We start from the raw sequence: 23,405 nt of genomic DNA, 5'->3' as shown, positions 1-23,405 counted from the left end.
AATCAAATAACAATTTTACATGAAAACATGCCTATTTTAATTATAACTATATTAGTATATATTCTAATGTTAGTTCTTGCAGTAACTGTGTTCTGCCTGTAATTTCTTATCTTACAACTCATCTGTTCCTTTATAGAGATGATTCTACATCTAGCATATATGAGTGAACATTGTAAAAGAAATAGAACACACATTTTTAAGTTAAAGTCTAAAACAAAACAAAAATTATTTGTACAAAATAGGGGAAAAAATCAGTAACAAAAAAGGTATAGTGAAAAATATCACAAACAATAACTATAACTAGTAAATATAAAAATATAAAAAATATAACAACCATTACTGTTTATTATTATGCAAATTTATTATTATGACAATGTATGAGATCTTTGTGTTTTCTCATTGATGTATTTATTCTACAGTAGCTCCATCATATAAAATATCAACTATTTACCACAAATAAAGTCTTACAATGTATACCTCTAAAGAATGAAGATAAAATAATTGTCACACAAAAAAAAAATGTCCAGTAGAAACTGTTTATTACAACCTTGACTTAGAGCTAACTTTTAAAGGGGCACTAGCTTCAAGGGTATAATATGATTTTAATTGGTTCAATCATTAATAAAGGTGAATTCATAAAATAGTAATTCAATTACAGCATCCAGTTTGGTTTGATTTTGTAAAAATAAGCAACACCAAAAAATTTCTCTGGTGAACTATTCACTTGCAAGTGAATAATTGGTTCTCATTGAATCTGTATTAATGTGATCCTCAATTTAACCCACTGACTAGAGATGGTTACTCATGTATAAGTCTTTTCCAACCAATAAGTGGAAAATAATTTCAACATTGAAAGTGAAACAAAGGTGAACCATTTCATTGACTGATTGGATCCACAAAAACTTTTTCTTATACAGGTAAAAAGGACGATTAACTTTATTTTTTAATCTATTAAACATGAAATTAAACATACCATCAGATATGATCTCTATTATACTAAGCATCTAGACTTAAATACACAAAAAAATCTGATATCTATTTTCAAGTGCATGCATTATATTAACTGGGTTTTTTTCCAGACTTATAAGTAATATGGATATACATTGTCAATGATTGTACTAGTAGGTTATAAATCAAATACAAGAATTTGAGTCAAAAAGGCAAACAAATTTGAAGACTAATGCCCCTTAAAAATATCCATCATATTACTTAACACAGTATCAAAACTCTGCAATCATAAAAAATAAATTGTCTAAAAATAACTAGACTATTCATTCTCCATTTCTCAAATACGGTTATAAAAAAAGATTTGGGAAAAGGTTGATAAAATAAGTTACAATAAAAATGTGGCTGATTTGCAAACGTGTTATGATAATTACATTACATTACATGTATGTTTTGTTATAGCACATTGTTTTCATTGGCTAAAAGTAATCTTGAGTCTTTGTGAAATAAACCTTCATGCTGACACAAGCTGCTCCGTAAAGTTTAGAGGTAAATAAAATAACAAAAATATGTACTACTTCAGTGATAATGGACGTAATATGTTTCCATGATCCCAGAAAAAATACTATTGAATGCTTCTTTTACTAATTTGATAGGATTGTAATGCTCATGACAAAATGTACTTACTTAGGTTGATATTTTTAATACACACCAATAAATTTACAAATAGAAGTGTTTAATTCTGAAATGACAACATGGGGCCTATATACATGTAGCATATATCAATTCTTTTGTGTTTACCTGTTTATGTGGATACTAAAAAAACAAAAATGGAAAATTATACGGAAATCCATTATGTTTTACATATTATTTTGAAATATCACATATACGACAAAAATATCAGTAAATTTATGTGACAGTCAAGTAAAGGTTTAAGTCTGAAATAGAAAGATATAAAACTGTTCAGGATTCTTTAAACCAGATTAATTAACCAGATATTTCTTACTCAAGATAACTCTGAGTAGGTGAAAGTTACACATGGGGGCCTTGAATTCAGATGGTATGTCAACAATTTTCTTAAAAACTGGATCAAATGAGTAAGAAGTGAAGTTGCTACTTGCACATCCTATGATCAAGATTTTATTTTCCTTCATAACAGTTCCAAAATGTTCAAATCTCTGTGAGAATCCTACAACTTCTGTTCCTTCTGTTTCATTGAATTGAGCAATATTTCCTTCTCTAAATATTATGAAGATATCTTCTCCAAATGTGACGGTCTTCCCAACACCTCCAGCACAGGTTGCTGGCAATTCACCAATTACTTTAGATTCTCCTTCTATGACATCATATGTCTGGATCAAAAGAGATGCATTTCGATCATTTTGCTTTCCACCAAAAGTATAGATCTTAGATCCTTTCACTGCTACTGTCATAGATGAAATGGCTTGTTTCAGATTTCCCACTTTTTCACATGTGTTGGTATTAGGATTGTATCGTTCTATGGTAGATAGAGTTTCCATGGTTTTGGACATTCCTCCAATAAGATAGATATATCCATCAATGGCAACCATGCCATGTCCCCATCTTGCATCATGGATACAGTTGTACTGGTCCCACTTGTTTAGTTTGGAGCTGAAGTGTAGGACCAGGTGTTGTTGGTTATAGCCACCAGATATGTAGATATCATTGTTGAGAGTACAGACAGCAAAACAGGGACCAGGCTCAATAGGTAATGGCGCCAAATGGAACTGCTTCTTGTCTTGGTAACTATAACATTGAACTTCTGTCTTAGAGGGATCAGGCATCCTGCTTCGAGTACCCACCATACAAAATATTTCTTCCTTCCTGTAAGAAGAGTCCAACATATCTGCATTAAGCTCTGCTAATAATCTCTGTTCCACCATGGCTTTTATTGGCCCAATTTGGTTGAGTTCAGGAAACTTAGTCATTAAATTCCTGACATACTTTTCATCCATTAACTGGAATTTCAAATGTTCAAAGATGGCTACCAGTACCTCACTGCTAATATTCTTATTGGCTGTGTACCATTTCATAACCATCTCACATACAAACTCCTCTGATGGAGTGTTAAGATCTTGATCATCAATAATCTTGAGAAGCTCACCTTCATGCAATGACAAGAACTCCATGCAGTTAACAATAACGGGGAATTTCTTAACAAGAAATGTCCACATGAGAGCCTGTAGATCTCCCAGACTATACAGGAATGTCAATCTCCAAAAACCTATGCAGTTTTCAACAGATAGATTCTTCCGTAAAAAGCTTTTACAAAGATCTTGAAGAGTTTTGATCTGTAGCATGGAGGCAGACTGTAAGACATGTACTACATTATCTATGCTTACAATATTACGTCCTGTGTAGATGTATTCCAACACCAAATGGAAAGCATCACCCTTCATACCCTTTATCTCGACTGATTTCTCAGTGCTTTCTTTAAAACCTGAAACAATCAAAAATACTTTAAATAAATACATGTACATTGTGTAGGTATGATTTCATTTCATACATATGAAGGCACTTTTATGCATTATTATTTTAATTTTAGTTTGTTTCTTGTGTACAATTTGGAGTTTAGTATGGCAATCATTATCACTGAACTAGTATATATTTGTTAAGGGTCCAGCTGAAGGATGCCTTCAGGGTGCCGGAATTTCTCTCTACATTGAAGACCTGTTGGTGATCTTATGCTGTTGTTTTTTCTATAGTCGGGTTGTTGTCTTTTTGACACATTCCCCATTCCCATTCTCCATCTTATTATTATGGATGAAAATAAAACATCATTAAACCTCAGGCTGTACTTGTTTTTAAAATAAATAATGTTTTTAAAAAAAAATCTATCTTCTGTAGACTTATCCCTTTTTTAATTTAAGAAATAATTCCTTCATGTCATGCTTTATGGTCATTTTAACATTGGTAGACTTAATATTTGTTGATATTTTACACTGAGCATAAGCAATTTACTCGTTGACTGGATCAATGTACTAATTGATATAAGCAACCATAATGGTATGTGTACCCATTAATATAGTGCCATTATTAGTCAACTAGGGATTTCCTTTTCAATTACAAAATGAAGATTGAAATCTAAGTAATTGAAGTTTATGATACACATAAAAATACATGAAAACATACATGTACATGCAGTAACTATAGCATTTCCAAACAGACCCATATATAAGAAATTTTATAATTCTGATTAGAAGAAACCTGTTTTTTTTCCCTATGATCTTTCTTACTGATAATTTTTTATACATGTATCATGATACACTCTAGAGATAAACATATGATATGTATCATGTCGAGAACTAAGGGTGCTGTCACCTTTGACTAGGTGAGAAACACCCAAACTTGAGAAATCATTAATAATCTATAATTTTCAACCATTATATTCAATTTACATATAAACTGTAATTCTACATTTTTGTTGGCTAAATAACTCTCATTTCAACAAATAAGAGGTTGAATTATTATACAGTGTAGGACTGTCTCCTTCATACATGTACAAGTATATGTATAATATTTTGACTTACCAGACGTAAACATTGTTGAGAAATATTGGGACATTGACGCCAGAATGATACGATGGCATTTGAAATTTTGCCCTTCAACAATGACTTCTAAATCAGCAAAATTCCCTTCAGCCCATTCTTTACTGATGCCTTGAGACAAAGCTGGAAAATACAAACTCTCTACACTTGGTTCCATTGTAATTATTCTGGTCACCACTACTGGATCATGCTTTGTGCTGGAAGTCTAAAAATATACACACAAAACCATTATGAAGAGTCAGACATTTTATCTTCTTGATTCTAAAAAAGTCTTTAAAGTAAGGACAATTTAAAGCATTGAGCATGTCTATAACACTACTGCTGATGTGCAAACTATTACAGGGTTACCTAGCAGCCTGACGCTGAACCACCATCTCATGTTTATTGCAATGTTCAGCAGTATGAGAGTTATAAACCAGGCAAGCATATTCTATAGTTAAGTTGGACAAGTGATGGGTATGCCCGAGACTGTTTGTGATGGATGTTATGAGATTTCTCTTAAAGAAGCCTAGGCTTTTATTTGTGTTTGCACTTTGCAATGATAATGTCTGTTCAAAGTCAGATTGAAGGGTTATATTATCAGATTAGTATATGGCATTTTTCATATTGCAAGTATTATCAGCCCTAGGTTTAATATAAGCCCAAGAGCGGCATGGCATGATCTTTTTATCATATGCTTCAACAGTGGAGAATTCATATATTGATCCTTTTACGTGGTTCCCATATAAAAGTTCAAAAAGTGAAAAGTTCATGCATGTCGGACCCACAATTTAGTACATTCGACATGAAATATTTCTATCATATGCCTCAACAGAGAAGACAAATATTTTAAATGGATGAATCGACAATAATATACATAATGAACACTGTCATGACTGTTTGGAAAGGTTAACTTTTTTAAAGTAACTTTTTAAATTATGTTTGAAACTTTAAAAATGCATTTATTCAATAATTTGTTTCTTTGATTTTTTGTGTTTTTATTATTCATGTTATTTTACACAATATTCTTTCCAGTATCCAAATTGTAGTTTTGTACTACTTTGTAATGTTTTTTACTGAAAACTTAGCATTGATGTGTATTTTTGTGGAATTTGCTGAGTATTAGCGGAATGCCATGTGATAACGTTACGGTTAAGCATGAGATAACAAATCGAAGTATGTGATAAACTTTCCATATCAGCCCACTAAGCACGAATTCCAAAAATATGCAATTTACGTTAATTTAATGCTATTATCATACAGTACAATCATATGTTCTTTAGTCTAAATACGGTGTATGTGTCAGATAAAGACATTTAGCAGAGGAAAATATTCTAGGGTATAGCTGTGGAGATACAGTAATTGTGTTTGATTGTATCTTTTTTGTTTGATGCAGTGAGCAGCGTGCATTTGTGTCAAGACAGAAAGCCATCAGCCAGTCTTTTTCCCACTTTGCAACAGCATCAATATCTTCCTGAAGGCAATCAAAATCTTTTTTAGATTTGTAGTCCAAGATTACTCTGACATCCAATGGCTGGTTTGCTATGGAACTAAGCTTGTCTGGCAAAACAGCCTTTGAAGGTCAAAGTCATCTCAGACTATTAGATTTGATGCTTTTGTATATGAACATGATGATGCTGTCGTTGGCAACAGTCTGAGTCTACTGGATTATGTCAATTAATAGTAGAATGTAATTGCCCTTTAAGGAGGAATGTAAAGGGGGGTAATCTGCACTGAAGAATGCAAAGGATGAGCGAACAATTAAAAATTTCTTGCACTTTGATCTTTTTACCGATTTCACAGAACATGTTGAATAACAAACCTTTTTCATGGCTGAGGAGGGATAGGAGGGGGCCTGAGAATCCGGGGCTGTTTGCGCCCATTCATGTTTGAACCCAATCATGTTCGCCCCCTTTCCCTTTCGCACCCTACAAGTTCACGCCCAATTTTTATTGGTTTTGTGTTTAATAACTTTGTAATCAAGTTTTGGCAAGTGTATTCCTATAAGTATATTTGTTGTCATTGTCCTAAATTAAAGTAAGACATGTTTTTTGTGTTGAATACAACTTACTTATATTGGTTTGGTGTATTGCTAACTTTTATTTCATTGTTTCAAAATAAAGTGAGACTATGACAACACATTTTATTGTGTTAAATTAATTTTAAGTTACTGCATTGCTATAATTTTTTGTTTTGTTGTTTCAGATCAAAGGGGCCCAGCTGTTAAAAATTTTGGAATTTTTATTTAAAATTGGGTGCGAACAGACCTTGGGTACAAATGTGCGAGGTGTGAACTTGTAGGGTGTGAAAGTGTATTGGGAGCGAATGGACCTGATACCAGGTCCTGATCCAGAAATCACAGGCTTAAAAACGTGATATCCAGACTCTGGTCCTGAATTTATAAATTGACATTCAAACATCCCGAAATTTGAAAAAAGAATTCCCAGATCCCGACAGGATCAATACCGAAATCCTCAGATCATGAGCTTAAAAACACCCGATCCCGAAGTCCCAATAAAGGTCATATCTCCCTTCATGGCTACAGTACAGGCAAAACACATTGCATGAAAATTACCCTTTACCACGCTCTTTAAGAAGTTATCAGGTTGGGAACAACCCCTCGAATGTGGGGTAAGCCCCTCAATGTAATATGTAATGACTGAGACAACTATATGTTATAGATAATAGTAGTCTGAGGTAATGATAATCCCTTTTTAAAAGGCTTTTATGAGGGTATACATTTCAAGGAATCTTCAATGCGCTGAATATCAATATTTTTTAGTAGGGCGAACGGACTCTCTGGGCGAACGTACCCAGGGCGAACATGTTATTACTGTAGGGCGAACGATCCCGATACCCATTTCAAGGGAAATAAAAATATTCTATATATATTTTTTCCTAGAAGTAATGTTTGTAGGGTCTAATTTTACCTAAGCTTTATTGTTGTGTTTGTCATACACTATTAAAATAAGTATTTAAATTATAATTCATAGATTACCTGTCTCGTGTCAACTTTCACCTGCTTACTGGTACCTTCGAAGACCTAAATGGAAACCTGTCTGTTAGGGTTTACCTAAAATAATGAAGAGACATTCTATTTTCATATTGTTACTTTTAACTCTCTCTTTTTTTTTTTTTTTTTTTTTTATAGATATCATGCAATGTTTACAGTATGACGTTTTATAAAGTGAGTTTTATTGCCAATTGATTTTACCCATACCCGAAAAAATATTTAATCTATCAAGTATTGTTAGTTTGTTTATGCTAGGACCTCATGCTAGTGACGGAATTACAATTACAAGAATAAGAACTTTGTTTTTAATGACTGTCTTATTTTTAATTTTTTAGCTTTTTAATTAGATAAAAGATTTTAATTTTTATCAATGAAATTCCACATCACCAGTCAAGAAAATTGATGTTCACTATTATGAGATATTTTATCATATTAAAATTGATGCAAAATATATTTTTACTTTTTAAAATACATACTTGCTCCTTTTAAAATAATTAAGTAACCTCATTTTTAGAAAATTAATCTATAACTCTATCCTTTTATAAAAAAAATAGAATTATATATATATAACTACTATCATTATAGACACTTATTTTGTTTTTGTACAACTTTTAAATATTGGATGTTTAAGTTTTAAAACACAAATAAAACAACAAAAAAACATGTATATAAGACACTCACATGTAAATACTGCTATGGTGCACGTTTCTTTTATTATATTAAAATTTAAAAAAAAAAAAAAAAAAAAATAGATACAAAATAAAACAGTCTGTATATATATATATAAAAACAACTTATAAATGAAAGTAAACCTCCTACATAGTGTGCTGTACATAGTTATCTACATACAACCAAAAAAAATCTTACAAAATTTACCCCAAATACTCTAATAATATATATATTAGAGGTGTTCCTATTTAAAGGAAGCTAATACAGAGAAGAAGAAGACATTGAAAGAAATGAAAGTAGACATGTGACCTGTTACAAGATACAAGTGAAAGTACACTTGCAGAATACACTCAGTTTGAAAAGGAACACATATATATTGTATATATTTTCCCAGGTTTGAAACTCTGCTTATCATACAGTGAAATCATCCGGCTTTAAATGTGAGTTTCTTATAAAAATGAACAATCATGGGCCCTTGTCATCATAGCACAACATTCAACAATTTCTTATATTAAAACCATGTAATTCTTTTTACAAAAAAAAAATAAACGATAAGTAAAATTTGAGCAATAAAGGATATTTATCTCAATGATGTAGATTTTTATAAATTAAAAAAGATAAAAAAAAAATTAATTGATAATAAAAGATTCAACTTAAAATGCAGTCATTTTCATAATATTTAGATAAATCTGTTACTTTGGCAACAATATCAAAATATTTTCTAATTATTTTTCAAGAGTTATTCCATCCATGCATAATAAATTTATAGTTACATCATATTGTAATTCATTTGATTGTATAGCTCAAATTTTAAAATTATCTTTTATTAATTATCATCTCATATTGCAGTTGTTGTGTGGGCAAAAATGAATGAGGTATAAGTTAGTGTCTGACGTTCGTTACTTAAAGTTCTATTTTGTGACTTGTAAGTGTAGATAACTCTTAGACATTCAATGAAAATAAGTGTTATTTTGTTTTACACAAGTTTTGTAAGCTTATAATAGCTTGAAATAAAAGAAAATATATTCATTACTTTGTCTGACCAATTTGAAGTAAGTATTATGGATTCAGATTAATTGCTGTTAAACTTTCATTCTGTGGTTAGATCAGACATTTTCTTAATAGTTATCTATGGAGTTTTAAAACTTGAAACCTAACACTATATTTAGCCTCAATGATTCTGATGGAGACGCCAATACAAGCTGCAAAAACAACCCAATAGCAAAATATATCTATTTAATTTTGCATGTATACAGTGATGGGAGACATTTCACTATGGCAATGCAATTTCATCTGCTGTGAAATATATACATACCAGGTTCTTCTAAATTTAACTTTCTATATATTATAGACATAAAATCAAATCTTGCAACAATTTCAGTACATGTACTTATTCATATGTAGTTTAATTATCTCCCTTGAATTGAATATGTTGCAGTTGGCCTCATCTCATACCTTCTCTTTTGTTGAACCATTTAGATAAAATCCTCCAGCTATTAATGGTTGTGGCCCATGCAGTGGTCTAATTAGTTGAACTACTGTATCACTAGTCAGTCAACACTGAGGTTGAGAGTTTCAAATCCAGCACAAAGCAGGTGCACTTGACTCCAATCTTAATTGACTAAGATCATCAGTTCACCTTCCAAAATCAATGGTTCTCTCCAGGCACTTCTGCTTCCTCCTCCAAAAAAATAGTCACTGTCCCAAATAGCACAATAGTGTTGAAAGTGGTGTTAAACACCAAATAATCAATCAATCAATCCAGCTTATATCCAGCTATTACTTTTGTATTATGAAGAAGACTTTTTTAATGAAATGTTTGTTTTTACTATTTATTATCATTAAAAAGTGCATATAAACCTTTTTTCATATTCTTAAATTAGTATTAAAGATGTTACTCTTTCATCAGATTAAGGCGAAATTAATTGAACATCATGTAATGCATGGTAAGTCTAATTTAAGGGGGGTCTCTGGGATCGGAACCCCCCAATGAGAGTATGAGACCCCCTTTAAGGTTATCATTAATTCTTAACTTCATCAAAATCATTAAGTTGACGAAGACAAATATAGGATGAAGCTATATATGATTCTTCCCATGTGAGAAAAACTATTTCAGTTTAGCAAACTTTATGTATCTTGAAAAATATATTTGAAGGTTTATCAATTTATAGAAATATGCCCAAATCACAAGTTGTTCAAAATAATACATTTTAGTAAAAAAAATCCTGCCACTTGTTTCAAAAAGAAGAGATTTTGGACAAATGTCCAGGCAACAGCAATCTAACAAATTAATAAAAAGATGTAACACCTCTGGGTGTAGGATTTTCACACTGTATTGGCCCATTGGTGGCCTTCAGCTGTTTTTTGCTGTTTGGTCGGGTTGTTGTCTATTTGACACATTCCACATTTTGATTCTCAATTTCAATACAGTATCAATTTATTTTGATATCTTATAAACATGAAGGTTATCTTTATCTCTTAATAGATGAATGAGATTTACTTTAACAGTAATTTTGTAGATTAAATAACATAAGGAAGTTCTAACAGGTCACAATAAATATACTTGGGCAAAAATATATTTATAAACATTTTGTATCTTCAGGAAGTGGTTTTATTCGACTACTTCCTTTTATACTTTGATCCTTATGTAATTTATATTGCAGTTTGAAGTTTGAAGATGGGATGTTTTAAGATACTTGTATTACTTAATGTATTATGGCTTACAACCTTCACCACTGCTTATTTAAGACCTATAATTGGTATGTATATTTTAAATCTTTGTTTTCAAAATTAAACAAGAGGCTTTTATAAGCTTCAAGTTTAAATTAATACATGCATGATATAATTGAGAATAGAAATGGGGAATGTGTCAAAGAGACAACATTTGATGAAAGCTAGCTATATTGTACAAAAATATGATGAGAAAAAAAAGATCTATAAAATGTGTTACTAATTCTTTCTAGTCCTCTAAGTCAATAAACAATAAAATTTGACATTTTTAAGCGCCATTTATGGGCATTATGTTTTCTGGTCTGTGCGTCCATCCGTTTGTCTGTCTGTCTGTCTGTCTGTCCCACTTTAGGTTAAAGTTGTTGGTCGAGGTAGTTAATGAAGTTGAACTCCATTCAACTTGAAACTTGGTAAACATGTTCCGTATGATATGATCTATCTTATTTTAAAATCAAATTAGAGATTTTATCCCATTTTCACGTTCCACTGAACAAAGAAAATAATAATGTGGATGGGTCATCCGTGTACTATGGACACATTCTTGTTTTTAACATCTGCCTATGTTATTAAAACCTTTTTTGGTACATAGGAACTTTGAACATAAAAGATGATTAGCAATACAAGATCTACACAATTGTAAATATGACTGAAACCTGTAAAATACCTAGTGTCCTTAAATTACAATGACAGATTTTTGTCGAGCCTGCAACTTTTGTTGCAGAAAGCTCCACATAGGGATAGTGATCCGGCGGCGGCGGTGGCGGCGGCGTTAGCTAACTTCTTGGAAGCTTTATATTTTAGATGCTGGAAGACCTGGATGCTTCATACTTTGTATATAGATGCCTCATGTTACGAAGTTTCCGTCAGTCACATGTCCAATGTCCTTGACCTCTTTTACATGGTTCAGTGACCACTTGAAAAAAAAGTTCAGATTTTTTGTAATGTTGAATTCTCTCTTATTATTAGTTATAGGATTACTATATTTGGTATGTGCGTACCTTGCAAGGTACTCTTGCCCGTCAGACAGTTTTCACTTGACCTGGACCTCATTTCATGGATCAGTGAACAAGGTTAAGTTTTGGTGGTCACGTCCATATCTCAGATACTATAAGCAATAGGGCTAGTATATTCGGTGTATGGAAGGACTGTAAGGTGTACATGTCCAACTGGCAGGTGTCATCTGACCTTGACCTTTTTTTCATGGTTCAGTGGATATAGTTAAGTTTTTGTGTTTTGGTCTGTTTTTCTTATACTTTATTCAATAGGTCTACTATATTTGTTGTATGGAATACTTGTAAGGTGTACATGTCTAGCGGGCAGATGTTATTTGACCTTGACCTCATTTTCATGGTTCAGTGGTTATAGTTAAGTTTTTGTGTTATGGTCTGTTTTTCTTATACTTTATTCAATAGGTCTACTATATTTGTTGTATGGAATACTTGTAAGGTGTACATGTCTCGCTGGCAGATGTTATTTGACCTTGACCTCATTTTCATGGTTCAGTGGTTATAGTTAAGCTTTTTAGTTTTGGTCTTTTTATCTAATATTATATGCCAAAGTTCAACTATATTTAGTGTATGGAAATATTTTATGATCCATATGTCAGTCCCGCACATTTTATTTGACCATGACCTTAATTTCACGGTTCATTGCACAGTATTAAGTTTTTGTGTTTTGGTCTATTTTTCTTAAACTATAAGTAATAGGTCAATTTTTATTTAATGTATGGAAGCATAATTGTTAGCAGTACATGTCTGCCTGGCATGGTTTATCTGACCTTGACTTCATTTTCATGGTTCACTAGCTATCTTGGTTAATGTTAAGTTTATGTGACAGCTGTAATAAAGCTTTATACTTAGGACTATCAACGTAATATCAATGATTAGTAAAGAAGGCGAGACATTTCAGTGTGTGCACTCTTGTTAAAATAGGTTTCCATGTCTTTGCTTATCCGATTTTAACCATTTGTCTTGATTTCTTTTTAATTCACTAACATTAAGTGTTGAAATTAATTTTTCAGATGAATGAATATGTAAGAAGTAAACACATAAAATATAATTGTTTTAAAACTTACAGGTGTTGTATCTCAAAAGTCCTCTGGTGGCCATGGTGACACAGGAATACCAGCAGACTACATTAAATGGATAGAAAGTGCAGGAGGTGGTGTTGTACCAATAAGGTAAGAGACATTAAAAACAAGTGTGTTTAGTTACATCAAATTTAACTATGTACAGCATTGATTGAAGTAGAAAAACTGTGGATAGACAGTAACATTTTTTTTTTTTTTTTAAATCCCTTCCCCTGGGTCAACTTGACTATAAATCTATGTTAAATTTTTGCACATGTACTTTTTTCAGTAGTTTGATGTAAGTGCTAATATTTTTGGTTTGCTAGAACAGTCTTTTCAAGAACCATTGGTGTAACTATGAAAAAAAATGGACATTTGCTTAATGTTAAATTTGGTAAAGGTGGACAAAATAATCCGCTGTCAACTGCATTTAATTTTTTTTTTAATTACAGGGACCAAGAATCTGAAGAATACTATGAAAAAATGTTTACATATACTAATGGGTAAGTTAGAAAAAATTGTTCATTTTTGTCGTTAAGTTTCTTATTTCTCATTTTACTTCTTGAAGAAATAAAGAAAACGGTAAAACAATGATGCTTAAACTTCCTAACCCTAACCCTAAGTAAGTTGAAAAATGTCAACTTCTGTTGAATATAAATAGTAGGTCAGCTGTCATAAATATTTGAAGAAAAAAAATACTGATAAGCAAATGGCTATGGCTTTCCCTAAAAGATAGTCTCTATATATTAACTTCTTTGTAAATTACATATTTTAGGATTATTTTTAGGTAAAGCCAGTGGCGGATCCAGAACTTTTTCTAAGGGGGGCCCGCTGACTGACCTAAGAGGGGGCTCGCTGCAGTCAAGCTTCAATGATTCCCTATATAATCAACCAAATTTTTCCCACAAAAGTGGGGGCCTGTGCCCCCCAGGCCCCCCTGGATCCGCCTATGAAAGCTTTTACTAATTTGGGAAATGGTATACCGGTAATAGTCAGAAACATATTGAACACCACCCTATTATTCAGCTGCCTGTTTCAAGTTGGAAACCTGTAATTCAGTGATGGTTTTTGTTGCTGTTTGCTGTGCATGTTTTTTTAATCAATATGAAATGGAATTAAAATCCCATTGTCACTGGCTTTATTGCTATATTTTCCAGGCCCCATATCTATCTTATATCTAGTTTTAAGAGTGCAAACAATCAGGTGTAGTAAGGAAGCACATTATTTATATCCTATCTATTTCAAATAATTTAGTAACTTCAAGCTACAAAACTTTTAAAAGCTCACTAAATAAATTACTTTGGGTTATATTTTAATGCTCTAGGGTGACCTATAGTTGTTTAAATCAATTTTATTATAGTTGTCTCCCAAACATTAATCCTACTACCAATCTTCATTTTTATACTACAACCCCTTTGCAAAAATATGCCCCATTATATCATGTATTTTATAAAATGATTTGATCAGTCAGTTTGATTTATGGATTGTCAGTTGGATTACTAATCTATTTCATTGTAGAGTACTGCTTCCAGGAGGAGGTGTAGATCTGTTTACGTCAGGCTATGCGAATGCTTCAAGATACTTTTATGAGATGGCACTGAAGGCATGTACCTAATACATTTGTTCTTTAAACACATGTACATTATAAATACTAAGAATTTAGAATTTTTTTAAATTAAAAAAAAATAAAAATTTCTTTGCCATTTTTTTTGGGGTAGCTGTCCCATAGATTGATTCATTTCATTTGTAATACTAGTGTAATAACAAGATGATAGAATTTTATCAAGGGCTTAACTTTCTATTCTAGGCTTATGATAAAGGTGACTATTATCCTGTATGGGGAACATGTTTAGGATTTCAGGAGTTATCTGCCCTTACTGCAGGAGTATTGGTGACAACAAATGCCAGTGTATGGGACAAGTCTCTTCCATTGAATTTGACTGAAGGTAACATTTTAACTTTAATCAATCATATCTACTATTGTTTACTGAATTGGACAATCATTTTTCTCTCATTTTCAGAATAAGTTTTAAACAGAAAAAAATGTTTGATAAGCTTAAAGAAGATGTTTTAAAAATAAGATTAGATTCAGAAGTGATATTTTTGCTGAACCTCTTTAATTTTCAGAATACAAAGAAAGTCGTATGTTTGGTACTCTTCCTGATGATGTCAAGACCTATCTAATGAAGGACAATGTAACACCTAACTTCCATTCATACGGTGTAACAGTTCAGGTAGGCATTTATAATGGTCTAAAAGTTCATGTGGCCAATTCTTGTGGTGTAACAGTTCAGGTAGGCATTTATAATGGTCTAAAAGTTCATGTGGCCAATTCTTATGGTGTAACAGTTCAGGTAGGCATTTATAATGGTCTAAAAGTTCATGTGGCCAATTCTTATGGTGTAACAGTTCAGGTAGGCATTTATAATGGTCTAAAAGTTCATGTGGCCAATTCTTATGGTGTAACAGTTCAGGTAGGCATTTATAATGGTCTAAAAGTTCATGCGGCCAATTCTTATGGTGTAACAGTTCAGGTAGGAATTTATAATGGTCTAAAAGTTCATGTGGCCAATTCTTATGGTGTAACAGTTCAGGTAGGAATTTATAATGGTCTAAAAGTTCAGGTAGGCAATTTTAATGGTGAAACAGTTCAGGTAGGCAATTTTAATGGTGAAACAGTTCATGTAGGCAATTTTAATATGATAAAAAGTTCATGTATGTAATTCTAATGGTGTAACAGTTCAGGTAGGCAATTCTAATGGTGTAACAGTTCAGGACCCGGTTGCACGAACGTCAGTTAGTTTAACTAACTGTTAAGCCTTTAACTGTCAGTTTAAATTTTAACTGCAAGTTACGTAACTATTGATTAAAAATCCGTTGCACAACAGTTAGTTACGTTTGAGTTTACTAATTTACGTTTAACTAGTAGTTTGGTATTTAACAATCAGTTATGTTCGCCCTCGCGCAATTTCGCGTACTTTTGGCAGACATGGCGTCTATTAGAGAGAAAGGCAACCAAACTGGAGCATCTCAGAAATAACTCTATTACAAGAACTTGTAGAAAAGGATGAGTTCGTGATAAAATCAAAGCAAACAAACACCTTAACAAATAACAAAAAAAATGAAAAGTGGGCAGAAATTTGTTCTAAAATTAATGCAATTGGACTTCAAAAAAGAACGACGGAGCAAGTAAAATATAAATGGGGAAACTTACAACAGAATGCAAAAAAAATATATAATGATGTAAAAAAACAGAGGAAATTGACCGGAGGAGGGCCGGCATCAAAGCCACCATCAGCCGTGGAAGAAAAAATTATTGAAATGATGAAGGACAGACCAAATTTTAGTGGAATATCCTGTGGTTTTGAGTCCACTATGCCTCCAGTGTTTGAGAGTACGATTATTTAATTATGCATATATGCTAAATAACTTTATATGAAATATACAGATACACGTATTTATAGCTAGCAAATCTTTCTTTATTGTCATGTATCTATTTGTTTTGTTCACAAACGCTGGGGTTACAGTCATTTTAATGACGTCACAAAATGCAAAATAACCACATTTTTTACGATTTCGAAAAAAAAAAAGAACTTACCTTTCAAATACTGGTTATTCCTTCTCTTTATATGTACTCAATCTAACAGAGCAAGCGATTATTGAACACACTAAATCCTTTTTTTTCCTTTTAGATTGCATGATTACAAGTTTGACGTTTTGTAAAATCATACATATGAACATGTTTATAGTCATTCTGACTTTTCGCTGAATGTCTATCGATTAAAAAGTCTGAATTTCCAGTAAAACTCGAGTGTATTATCCAACTCCAATGTTGACATTCCAATCATGCACACTTATATCAAGAACATGACGTGACGTCATCTTTTAAAACGTGTGTACACAGAAGAGGCCACCCAAATTAATTAATAGCCGAGTCGAAAGTAAAAAAAAAGTTAGCCCTTCATGACTATTTTCGTATACAAACATAATGTATATATAAATAAGAATACATGTATGTGGTATGAGTGCCAATGAAACAACTCTCCATCCAAGTCACAATGTTTAAAAAAAAATAACAATTATAAGTCAAAGTACGGCCTTCAACACGAGTATTATAGATTTTTTCTGACAATAAAATTGACTGATTGATTGCTTATATAAAAATCTGTTAAGTTTTAAGATCAGATGCATCTTTTCCTTTTTTTATTGTTTGCACGTTGTTTGATACAATAAATTAATACAACTAAATCTTTCGTCACAACACAAATTTCTTTTGCATCGCCTCGGAATAGGGGCAACCGCCAGGGGTGGATCCAGGATTTCAGATTAGGGGGGCGCAATGTTAATAAATTGAGGTTATTTTTTTTGAAATAATAAAGGGGTGCAATGTAGGTATTTCGAATTATTGTGAGGTACAGTCAGCAAGAAATTAAAGTTTCAAGTAGAAACCACCTAAATTCAACCTGACAACAATCTACAATCACTAGTATCATGGACGGACAGATGTAAAACAATATGTTCCTGTTCCACGAAAAAAAACTCTCAGTTATGATGGCAAGGTCTCCTACAAACTTGAAAAATCTTCAACAATCTCCTAACACCAATAACTTACGCACTACGTGTAAGAGATTGATTCTGTATATCTATGATTGAGTTTATAAAGCTGCAGCCCAAAACAGAAGCTGAAGAGCATGCGAACATTTTATTTTGATTCTGTGTTCCTATGCAAACCAATCTACACTCAAGACACCAACACTCCTAAAATAATCTATATATCAATATCAGGTCATAAATATCTGTCAACTAATCCTTGAAAGACATTGGTGCTGGTAGTTGTGATAAACAGAAAAATAGAAACATCCCAAAAATAAGAAGCCCTTGTTTGCAGATCGTCAATGTGTCTTAGCCAATCAACATGGTTTCAATTACAAATGTTAAAATATTTGTTTTTCCCCTGTCACAATGAGTTTGAATCAGCAAATTTTGTGGAGTTATGGGACAATTTTTCAACATTTACCAAAGATGGGTCTTTTGGTTGCAACTCCTCTAAAGATTTCTTTGATATTTGGTAGGCGTCTGATATTTAGAGGTGCATATATACAACACTTTCCTTCTGATTCGGCGAATTGTGTAGTCCTGAGAAATGCATGGGTTTAGGACCATTTTCATTATTTGTTCAAACTGCTTGGACATGTAGCTACTGATATTCTGTATATTGTTCGGCAAGACAATGTAGCTCAACAGTACTAGTCATTCAGGAACGATATACTCCATATATAAGACCAATACAGTGGCGGATCTAGAACATCGCTGCAGTGACTGCGTGAGGAGGACGGGGGGGGGGGGGGGGGGGGCTGACAACCAAAACATTTCATGACTTTTTGAAGCTTTTTTTTCACATATGACTTATCATAATTAATCTTTCATAAAAGGTTGATGTTGGTGGTGGTGGTGGGCCGGGGGGTGGGGGGGGGGGGGGGGGGGGTAACAGCAGCAATTTATTATTACACATGTGTATTATACTTAAGCTCTAGGTCATTTTGAAATATATATAACATATTTGCCTTTGGTAAATAAAATTATCAAACTGAGAGGCAAGTGCTTGTGGATAAAAATTGAAAGATTAACTGAAAAAAAATTAAATAATTTGGGTAAACAACTTCTGATTACAAAAAAGGCAATGTGCATAATACCTAAGTAAAAAAGTAGCCATTATGTTAAAAAAAAAATAATGAGCGAAAAAAAAAGAATACAGAAGTGAGAGACCTATACATGATTACATCCATACATTTAAATGTGTCGGTTACGACATTTATTACAAAAGGACTTCTTGTCACTGAATCCAAATATTAAAAACAGCCTCCACGTATTTGATCATACAATTAAACCCATTCTTTTATATAATTCGGAAATTTGTTTTTTGTAATCCCTTCGAAACAATTAAATTCTCAGACTTCTACAGTTGATTAAGCTCTAGGTCACAGTGACGACAGTATAGTTTTCCCAAAGACAGTGTAATATCATTGGGATAATAACTAAAATCAGAAACGAAACCACTTCGTTTCTCCTTTGTTAAGTTTCGTTTTCATTTCCTGCAAATATAATTAACGACCTATTAAATGACCCAGCTTGCGGACGTGATAGAAAGCACTGTTGTTTTTTTTTTTTTATAGGCACACATACATGTTTATCTAAACTGCTAGATGGAAATTTGGAAAAATATGAAACTGCTACAATATTTTGTTTTATAATTACACCGGAGTTGGATTATATATTTATAACTTCCAAAAACAGAATATCAAACTCGTGTGTCTTGTGTAATACACCCGTATTTTCATTGACGATCGAAGCCCATGAAACAGCTATTGTGGTCTATTGTGTGTTGGTGTGTGTGGAATTATATACTAGGTTAGATTGTGTTGGGAGAGATGATTAAATCCATGTTTGTAGTCATTTTTCAATTATTTTTTGTTATGTTTACGTTTGAATGGAGACTTTTCTTATCCTAAAACTGAACGGTACACACATATATATAGAGAGATTTTCTTTGTTACTAAGAAAAATGAATCTTTTTCTAACTCTTACAAAAAGATAATATTCTAAAGAGTATACCTGCATTTCAACTGAAATTGGCTGACTCCTTCTTGTGGTGTGGGACAAATCATTCCGTAGCAAATCTGATATAAATTGGATTGATTCTCTTTTGAATCGAAACCTTGATCGTATCTGTCTATCACTAAGCGTGGCCAGCTCTATCCTATCGCGATATACTCGCTGTTTTCGCAGTGCAAAAACATTACCAAACAATAACTGGTTTGCCATCTTTGATTTTAACTGACTGTTAAATATTTAATGTTATCCCTCGGGCTTAGTTAAATCTGTAACTTAACTGGGTGAACTAACTGTCAGTTTACTGCTTGTTAACTTTTGTGCAACGCTTTTAATCCCTCGTTAAATTTAACGTCGTGTTAAAGCCGAGATAACGGTTAGTTAAATTTAACTAACGTTCGTGCAACCGGGTCCAGGGGTCTAAAAGGTCTGGTAGGCAATTCTCACTGTCTAAAAGTTCAGGTAGGCAATTGTTTTGTGATTCAAAGTGCATAAAAACAATTCATATTGGATAACATTTCAGTTTGTTGAAAATTTTAATAAATTTAGATAGCTTGCAATAGTTTTCTGAACATGGACATTTTTATGATCCTTAAAATTAGTTGCTTGGAAACGTAGCAAAACTTTTTTCTCTACAAATTTTGAATTTATCATTCTGCACTTTATTTTCTTCACATTGCATTGAAGAAATCACATTATCTTTTTTAGACTTACAATAGTAACTCCAGACTAAAGAAATTTTTTAAAGTGTTGTCAACAAATGTAGCTTCAAATGGGAAAGAATTTCTCTCAACAGTAGAAGGTAAGTTTCCATGTATTAAAAGTTTTTATGATTTTAATTTATAATTGGTTTTCAGGTACAAAGTCACTTCAAGTCTGTATCAGCATCAAAATATCTTCATTTAAACTTATACCAACCCTCCATCAAAGAAATCATGGTGAGCAGCACAAGCACTGGGATATTGTTTCATGTGGGAGAAATAGATATACATGTACCATGAATATGCTGGTACTGTTTGAATTATGCTACATATAAATTGAATGTTCGCTACCTGACCCTCATGAACTATTTCTAGATGTAAATTAAGGTATAAAGTAGACCTATACAATAATATGACTTTTTTGGTGTTAATGTTCATTTGTTTATAAAGTATATTTTAAGTAAAAACGTGCAAGATATAATCTTTAGGACATGCATTTTCAAACCACAACAATCATCAGCTCTTAGATGTATAAACCTCCACCTGATATTGGCTATTTTGGTTTTTACTGCTAGTTAAAAGAATTTGGCTATATATTATTCACTGTCAGTGTTATTTTGCATTTTTCTTGTTTTTCAGCACATAAATATCCTGTATATGGTATACAATGGCATCCAGAGAAAAGTAACTTTTTATGGAACAGTAGATATACTGGATTAGTACACGACTTTCAGTCCATACGGGTCTCACAACACTTTGCTAACTTTTTCATCAGTGAAGGTATTTATTGATTTGTATAAGGATTCAGAATGCACAGTTATGACAAGCGATATATTTATTATTGTTTACCTAAAATCATAATTATTGAGCTTTTTATACAATTTGTAAGATAGCAAATACAGCTACAAAAACTTTTCTGAAATAAGGAGATTTGTTCTGATTGCTTATGATACTACTCTCCAACTGAGTCCAATAATTTTGAGTGAAGCAACTATAACTACCGGTACTTCCTTCAACAATGAGTGACCCATACTGTACACAATCAGCTATTTTTTTTCAAGAAAGTTTATTTGAAATGTATGATAGGCTTTTAAATTTATACAATTAAAAAAAACAGTGGTGATTTACTAAAGGGGTCATAATTTGACATATGTAATTTTATTGTTTGTCCAATGAGTAAAATGAATAGCAGTCTTCATGCAACATATTTAAACTAATATTGATGATACTTTGAATTAAAATACAAAGAAATATTGATTGATATAGTTTGTACCATTGTAAATTTTGTGTAAATGAATGCACATTTTTTTTTACATCTTTTTGTTTATTTTCAGCCAGAAAAAATAAGCACAAGTTCCCAAGTGTTGAGATGGAAGCTAAGTCATTGATTAACAATTATCCAATCTGGTATACAGCTGATTCCTCATTTGAAGAGATGTATTTCTTCAACTATACAATTAATTAAACTATGTTTATGATTCCAGTTGTTGTGACTTTTAAACAAAAAATCTTATTTTAAATCTACATAGAATTTTAAACCAAACAATCTTTCACCAGAGGTTAAGGTGCCTCTGATAGACTTTTTTATACTTTGTCAACATGTACATTTAAACATGTTATTTCAGAAGCATAATAAAAAGTATAGGTCACTGACTCACTATGCTATTTATCAAGCTACAAGTCCTGACGAATTGCCAAATTTTGAGAAGATAATTCTTAAAAAACAGTTTTTTTGAGAAAAAAAAAGAAATATGTGAAATAGAATTTTGAAATGAATTATGAAAAGATAGGTTTATATTATGCTGTAAGAAAAAAAAATAAAGTGTCACTGAACTTATTTTCTTGCTACAGGTATTAAATATTTCTTAAACATTCCTTTATAAAAAATTTACTATTTGTTATCTCCCCTGAATAATTGAACAAATTATATTACTGTTTGAATAGTCTATATTTGCCAATTACCAATTTGATTCTATTATTACACACTTTTTAAACAAATTACTTCCCTTTGTCAATAGTAGACTGGTTCCATACCGGACAAAAGTGGCTTTTGCCAATGTAAAGCATGATGAATTGAAAGTAATGTATTGTCGGTTTAACTAATTTTTTATGAAAAATAATTTCTGATGTCAAAAGTATTTAGCTAAACAACAAGTTAATGTTATTAAAAGATTTGAAAACCTTATAGATAACTCACATTACACATATAGATTTGCTCTTTCTGCTAGCTCTCCATTGTAAATAAAAATGAATGTCCCTCATAAAGGGAAACAACAAAAATAAAGGTCTCTAATTATAGGATCAATTACAGGAATTGGTAAATGGCATATTTGTTTTTCTCAATTGACTTTTTTTTTAGATGTATATTATCTTTAGTTATCCTTTTTTTACTGTATTGTATTGGTGTACTACTTGAGACCTTGTCGAAATGTCCCTCTGCAAGTTTCTTTTATAAAAAATCGATCTGTATTATTTTATCAATGTGTGTGTTTCTCAGAAATCAGGTCAATGTAAAAAATAATCAGCAATCTTTTTTTGAGGGTTTTATCATATAATTGTATTAATTTTTTTATTACTGTTCCTGTATACATAATATTAATAAACAATATTTTACTTTTAACTTGTATTTATTTTATTGACTATCAAGTACTGTTAATTCAGAAATTATTGCATATAGGTACATGTATTGTTTCAATTATTTGAAGAATGGACAAAAATGTGAGATAAATTAATGCGATTTCAGAAAAATCTGAACACAGATATATGTACTGTGGTACTTATTTTTGTAGATTGTGGAAAAAAACCTTGCTTTTTCGTGGATATGTGATTTGTGGTTCTGTCAAAGTCTGGAAATAACTGAAAAGAAGTTTGTATTTTGCTGAACTTTTAAATTTGTGGTTCATCTGAACCAATGAAAAATTGGTATCCAACCAATAATAATGTATCCACATTCCACAGTATAAGATATCAGAAAATGCTAGTTATTATTATTGCATTTTTCATCTAATCACATTATTTGCATAAATAAAGACTCAGAATAATTTTCTGAATTTACATTAATGGAAAGTCTCTCAAACAACTGTGAATCGAAAAGCTATTGTCATCCCTTGGCCTACATTATT

General features: G+C 31.8%; 2 protein-coding genes across 4 annotated transcripts; one reads left to right on the top strand and one right to left on the bottom strand.

Annotated features, from left to right (window-relative positions):
• Positions 1-1,460: 1,460 nt before the first annotated feature.
• Positions 1,461-7,732, bottom strand: LOC134725952 (kelch-like protein 6). The gene is made up of 4 exons (XM_063590270.1): positions 7,714-7,732; positions 7,492-7,566; positions 4,497-4,719; positions 1,461-3,406 (listed from the first exon to the last, which is right to left on the bottom strand). The coding sequence occupies exons 3-4, from the start codon at positions 4,669-4,671 to the stop codon at positions 1,929-1,931; spliced, it is 1,653 nt and encodes a 550-aa protein (XP_063446340.1). The 5' UTR covers positions 4,672-4,719; positions 7,492-7,566; positions 7,714-7,732; the 3' UTR covers positions 1,461-1,928.
• Positions 7,638-22,009, top strand: LOC134725953 (gamma-glutamyl hydrolase-like). Of its 3 annotated transcripts, none has more exons than XM_063590272.1 (10): positions 7,638-7,680; positions 10,839-10,934; positions 12,982-13,084; positions 13,426-13,476; positions 14,492-14,576; positions 14,781-14,919; positions 15,101-15,207; positions 20,291-20,384; positions 20,923-21,063; positions 21,618-22,009. In XM_063590272.1, exons 2-10 carry the CDS (start codon positions 10,853-10,855, stop codon positions 21,746-21,748), a joined length of 933 nt encoding a protein of 310 aa, XP_063446342.1. In that variant the 5' UTR covers positions 7,638-7,680; positions 10,839-10,852; the 3' UTR covers positions 21,749-22,009. The 3 variants fall into 3 exon arrangements, with proteins under 3 accessions (XP_063446342.1, XP_063446341.1, XP_063446343.1); XM_063590271.1 differs by lacking the exon at positions 7,638-7,680 and adding an exon at positions 8,465-8,615; XM_063590273.1 differs by lacking the exon at positions 7,638-7,680 and adding an exon at positions 9,207-9,227.
• The last annotated feature ends 1,396 nt before the right edge of the window (positions 22,010-23,405 follow it).

The sequence above is a fragment of the Mytilus trossulus genome, chromosome 7, assembly GCF_036588685.1.
Source record: "Mytilus trossulus isolate FHL-02 chromosome 7, PNRI_Mtr1.1.1.hap1, whole genome shotgun sequence".
Classification (NCBI taxonomy): Eukaryota; Metazoa; Mollusca; class Bivalvia; order Mytilida; family Mytilidae; genus Mytilus; species Mytilus trossulus.
This window is presented reverse-complemented; position numbering and strand designations above follow the sequence as displayed.

Coding starts and splice junctions, on each gene's coding strand:
- LOC134725952 (XM_063590270.1), bottom strand. CDS start 4,671: ATGGAACCAAGTGTAGAGAGTTTGTATTTTCCAGCTTTGTCTCAAGGC. Junction 3,407..4,496: donor CTCAACAATGTTTACGTCTG/GTAAGTCAAAAT, acceptor TGATTGTTTCAG/GTTTTAAAGAAAGCACTGAG.
- LOC134725953 (XM_063590272.1), top strand. CDS start 10,853: ATGGGATGTTTTAAGATACTTGTATTACTTAATGTATTATGGCTTACA. Junction 10,935..12,981: donor TTATTTAAGACCTATAATTG/GTATGTATATTT, acceptor TAAAACTTACAG/GTGTTGTATCTCAAAAGTCC. Junction 20,385..20,922: donor ATTTCTCTCAACAGTAGAAG/GTAAGTTTCCAT, acceptor CTTGTTTTTCAG/CACATAAATATCCTGTATAT.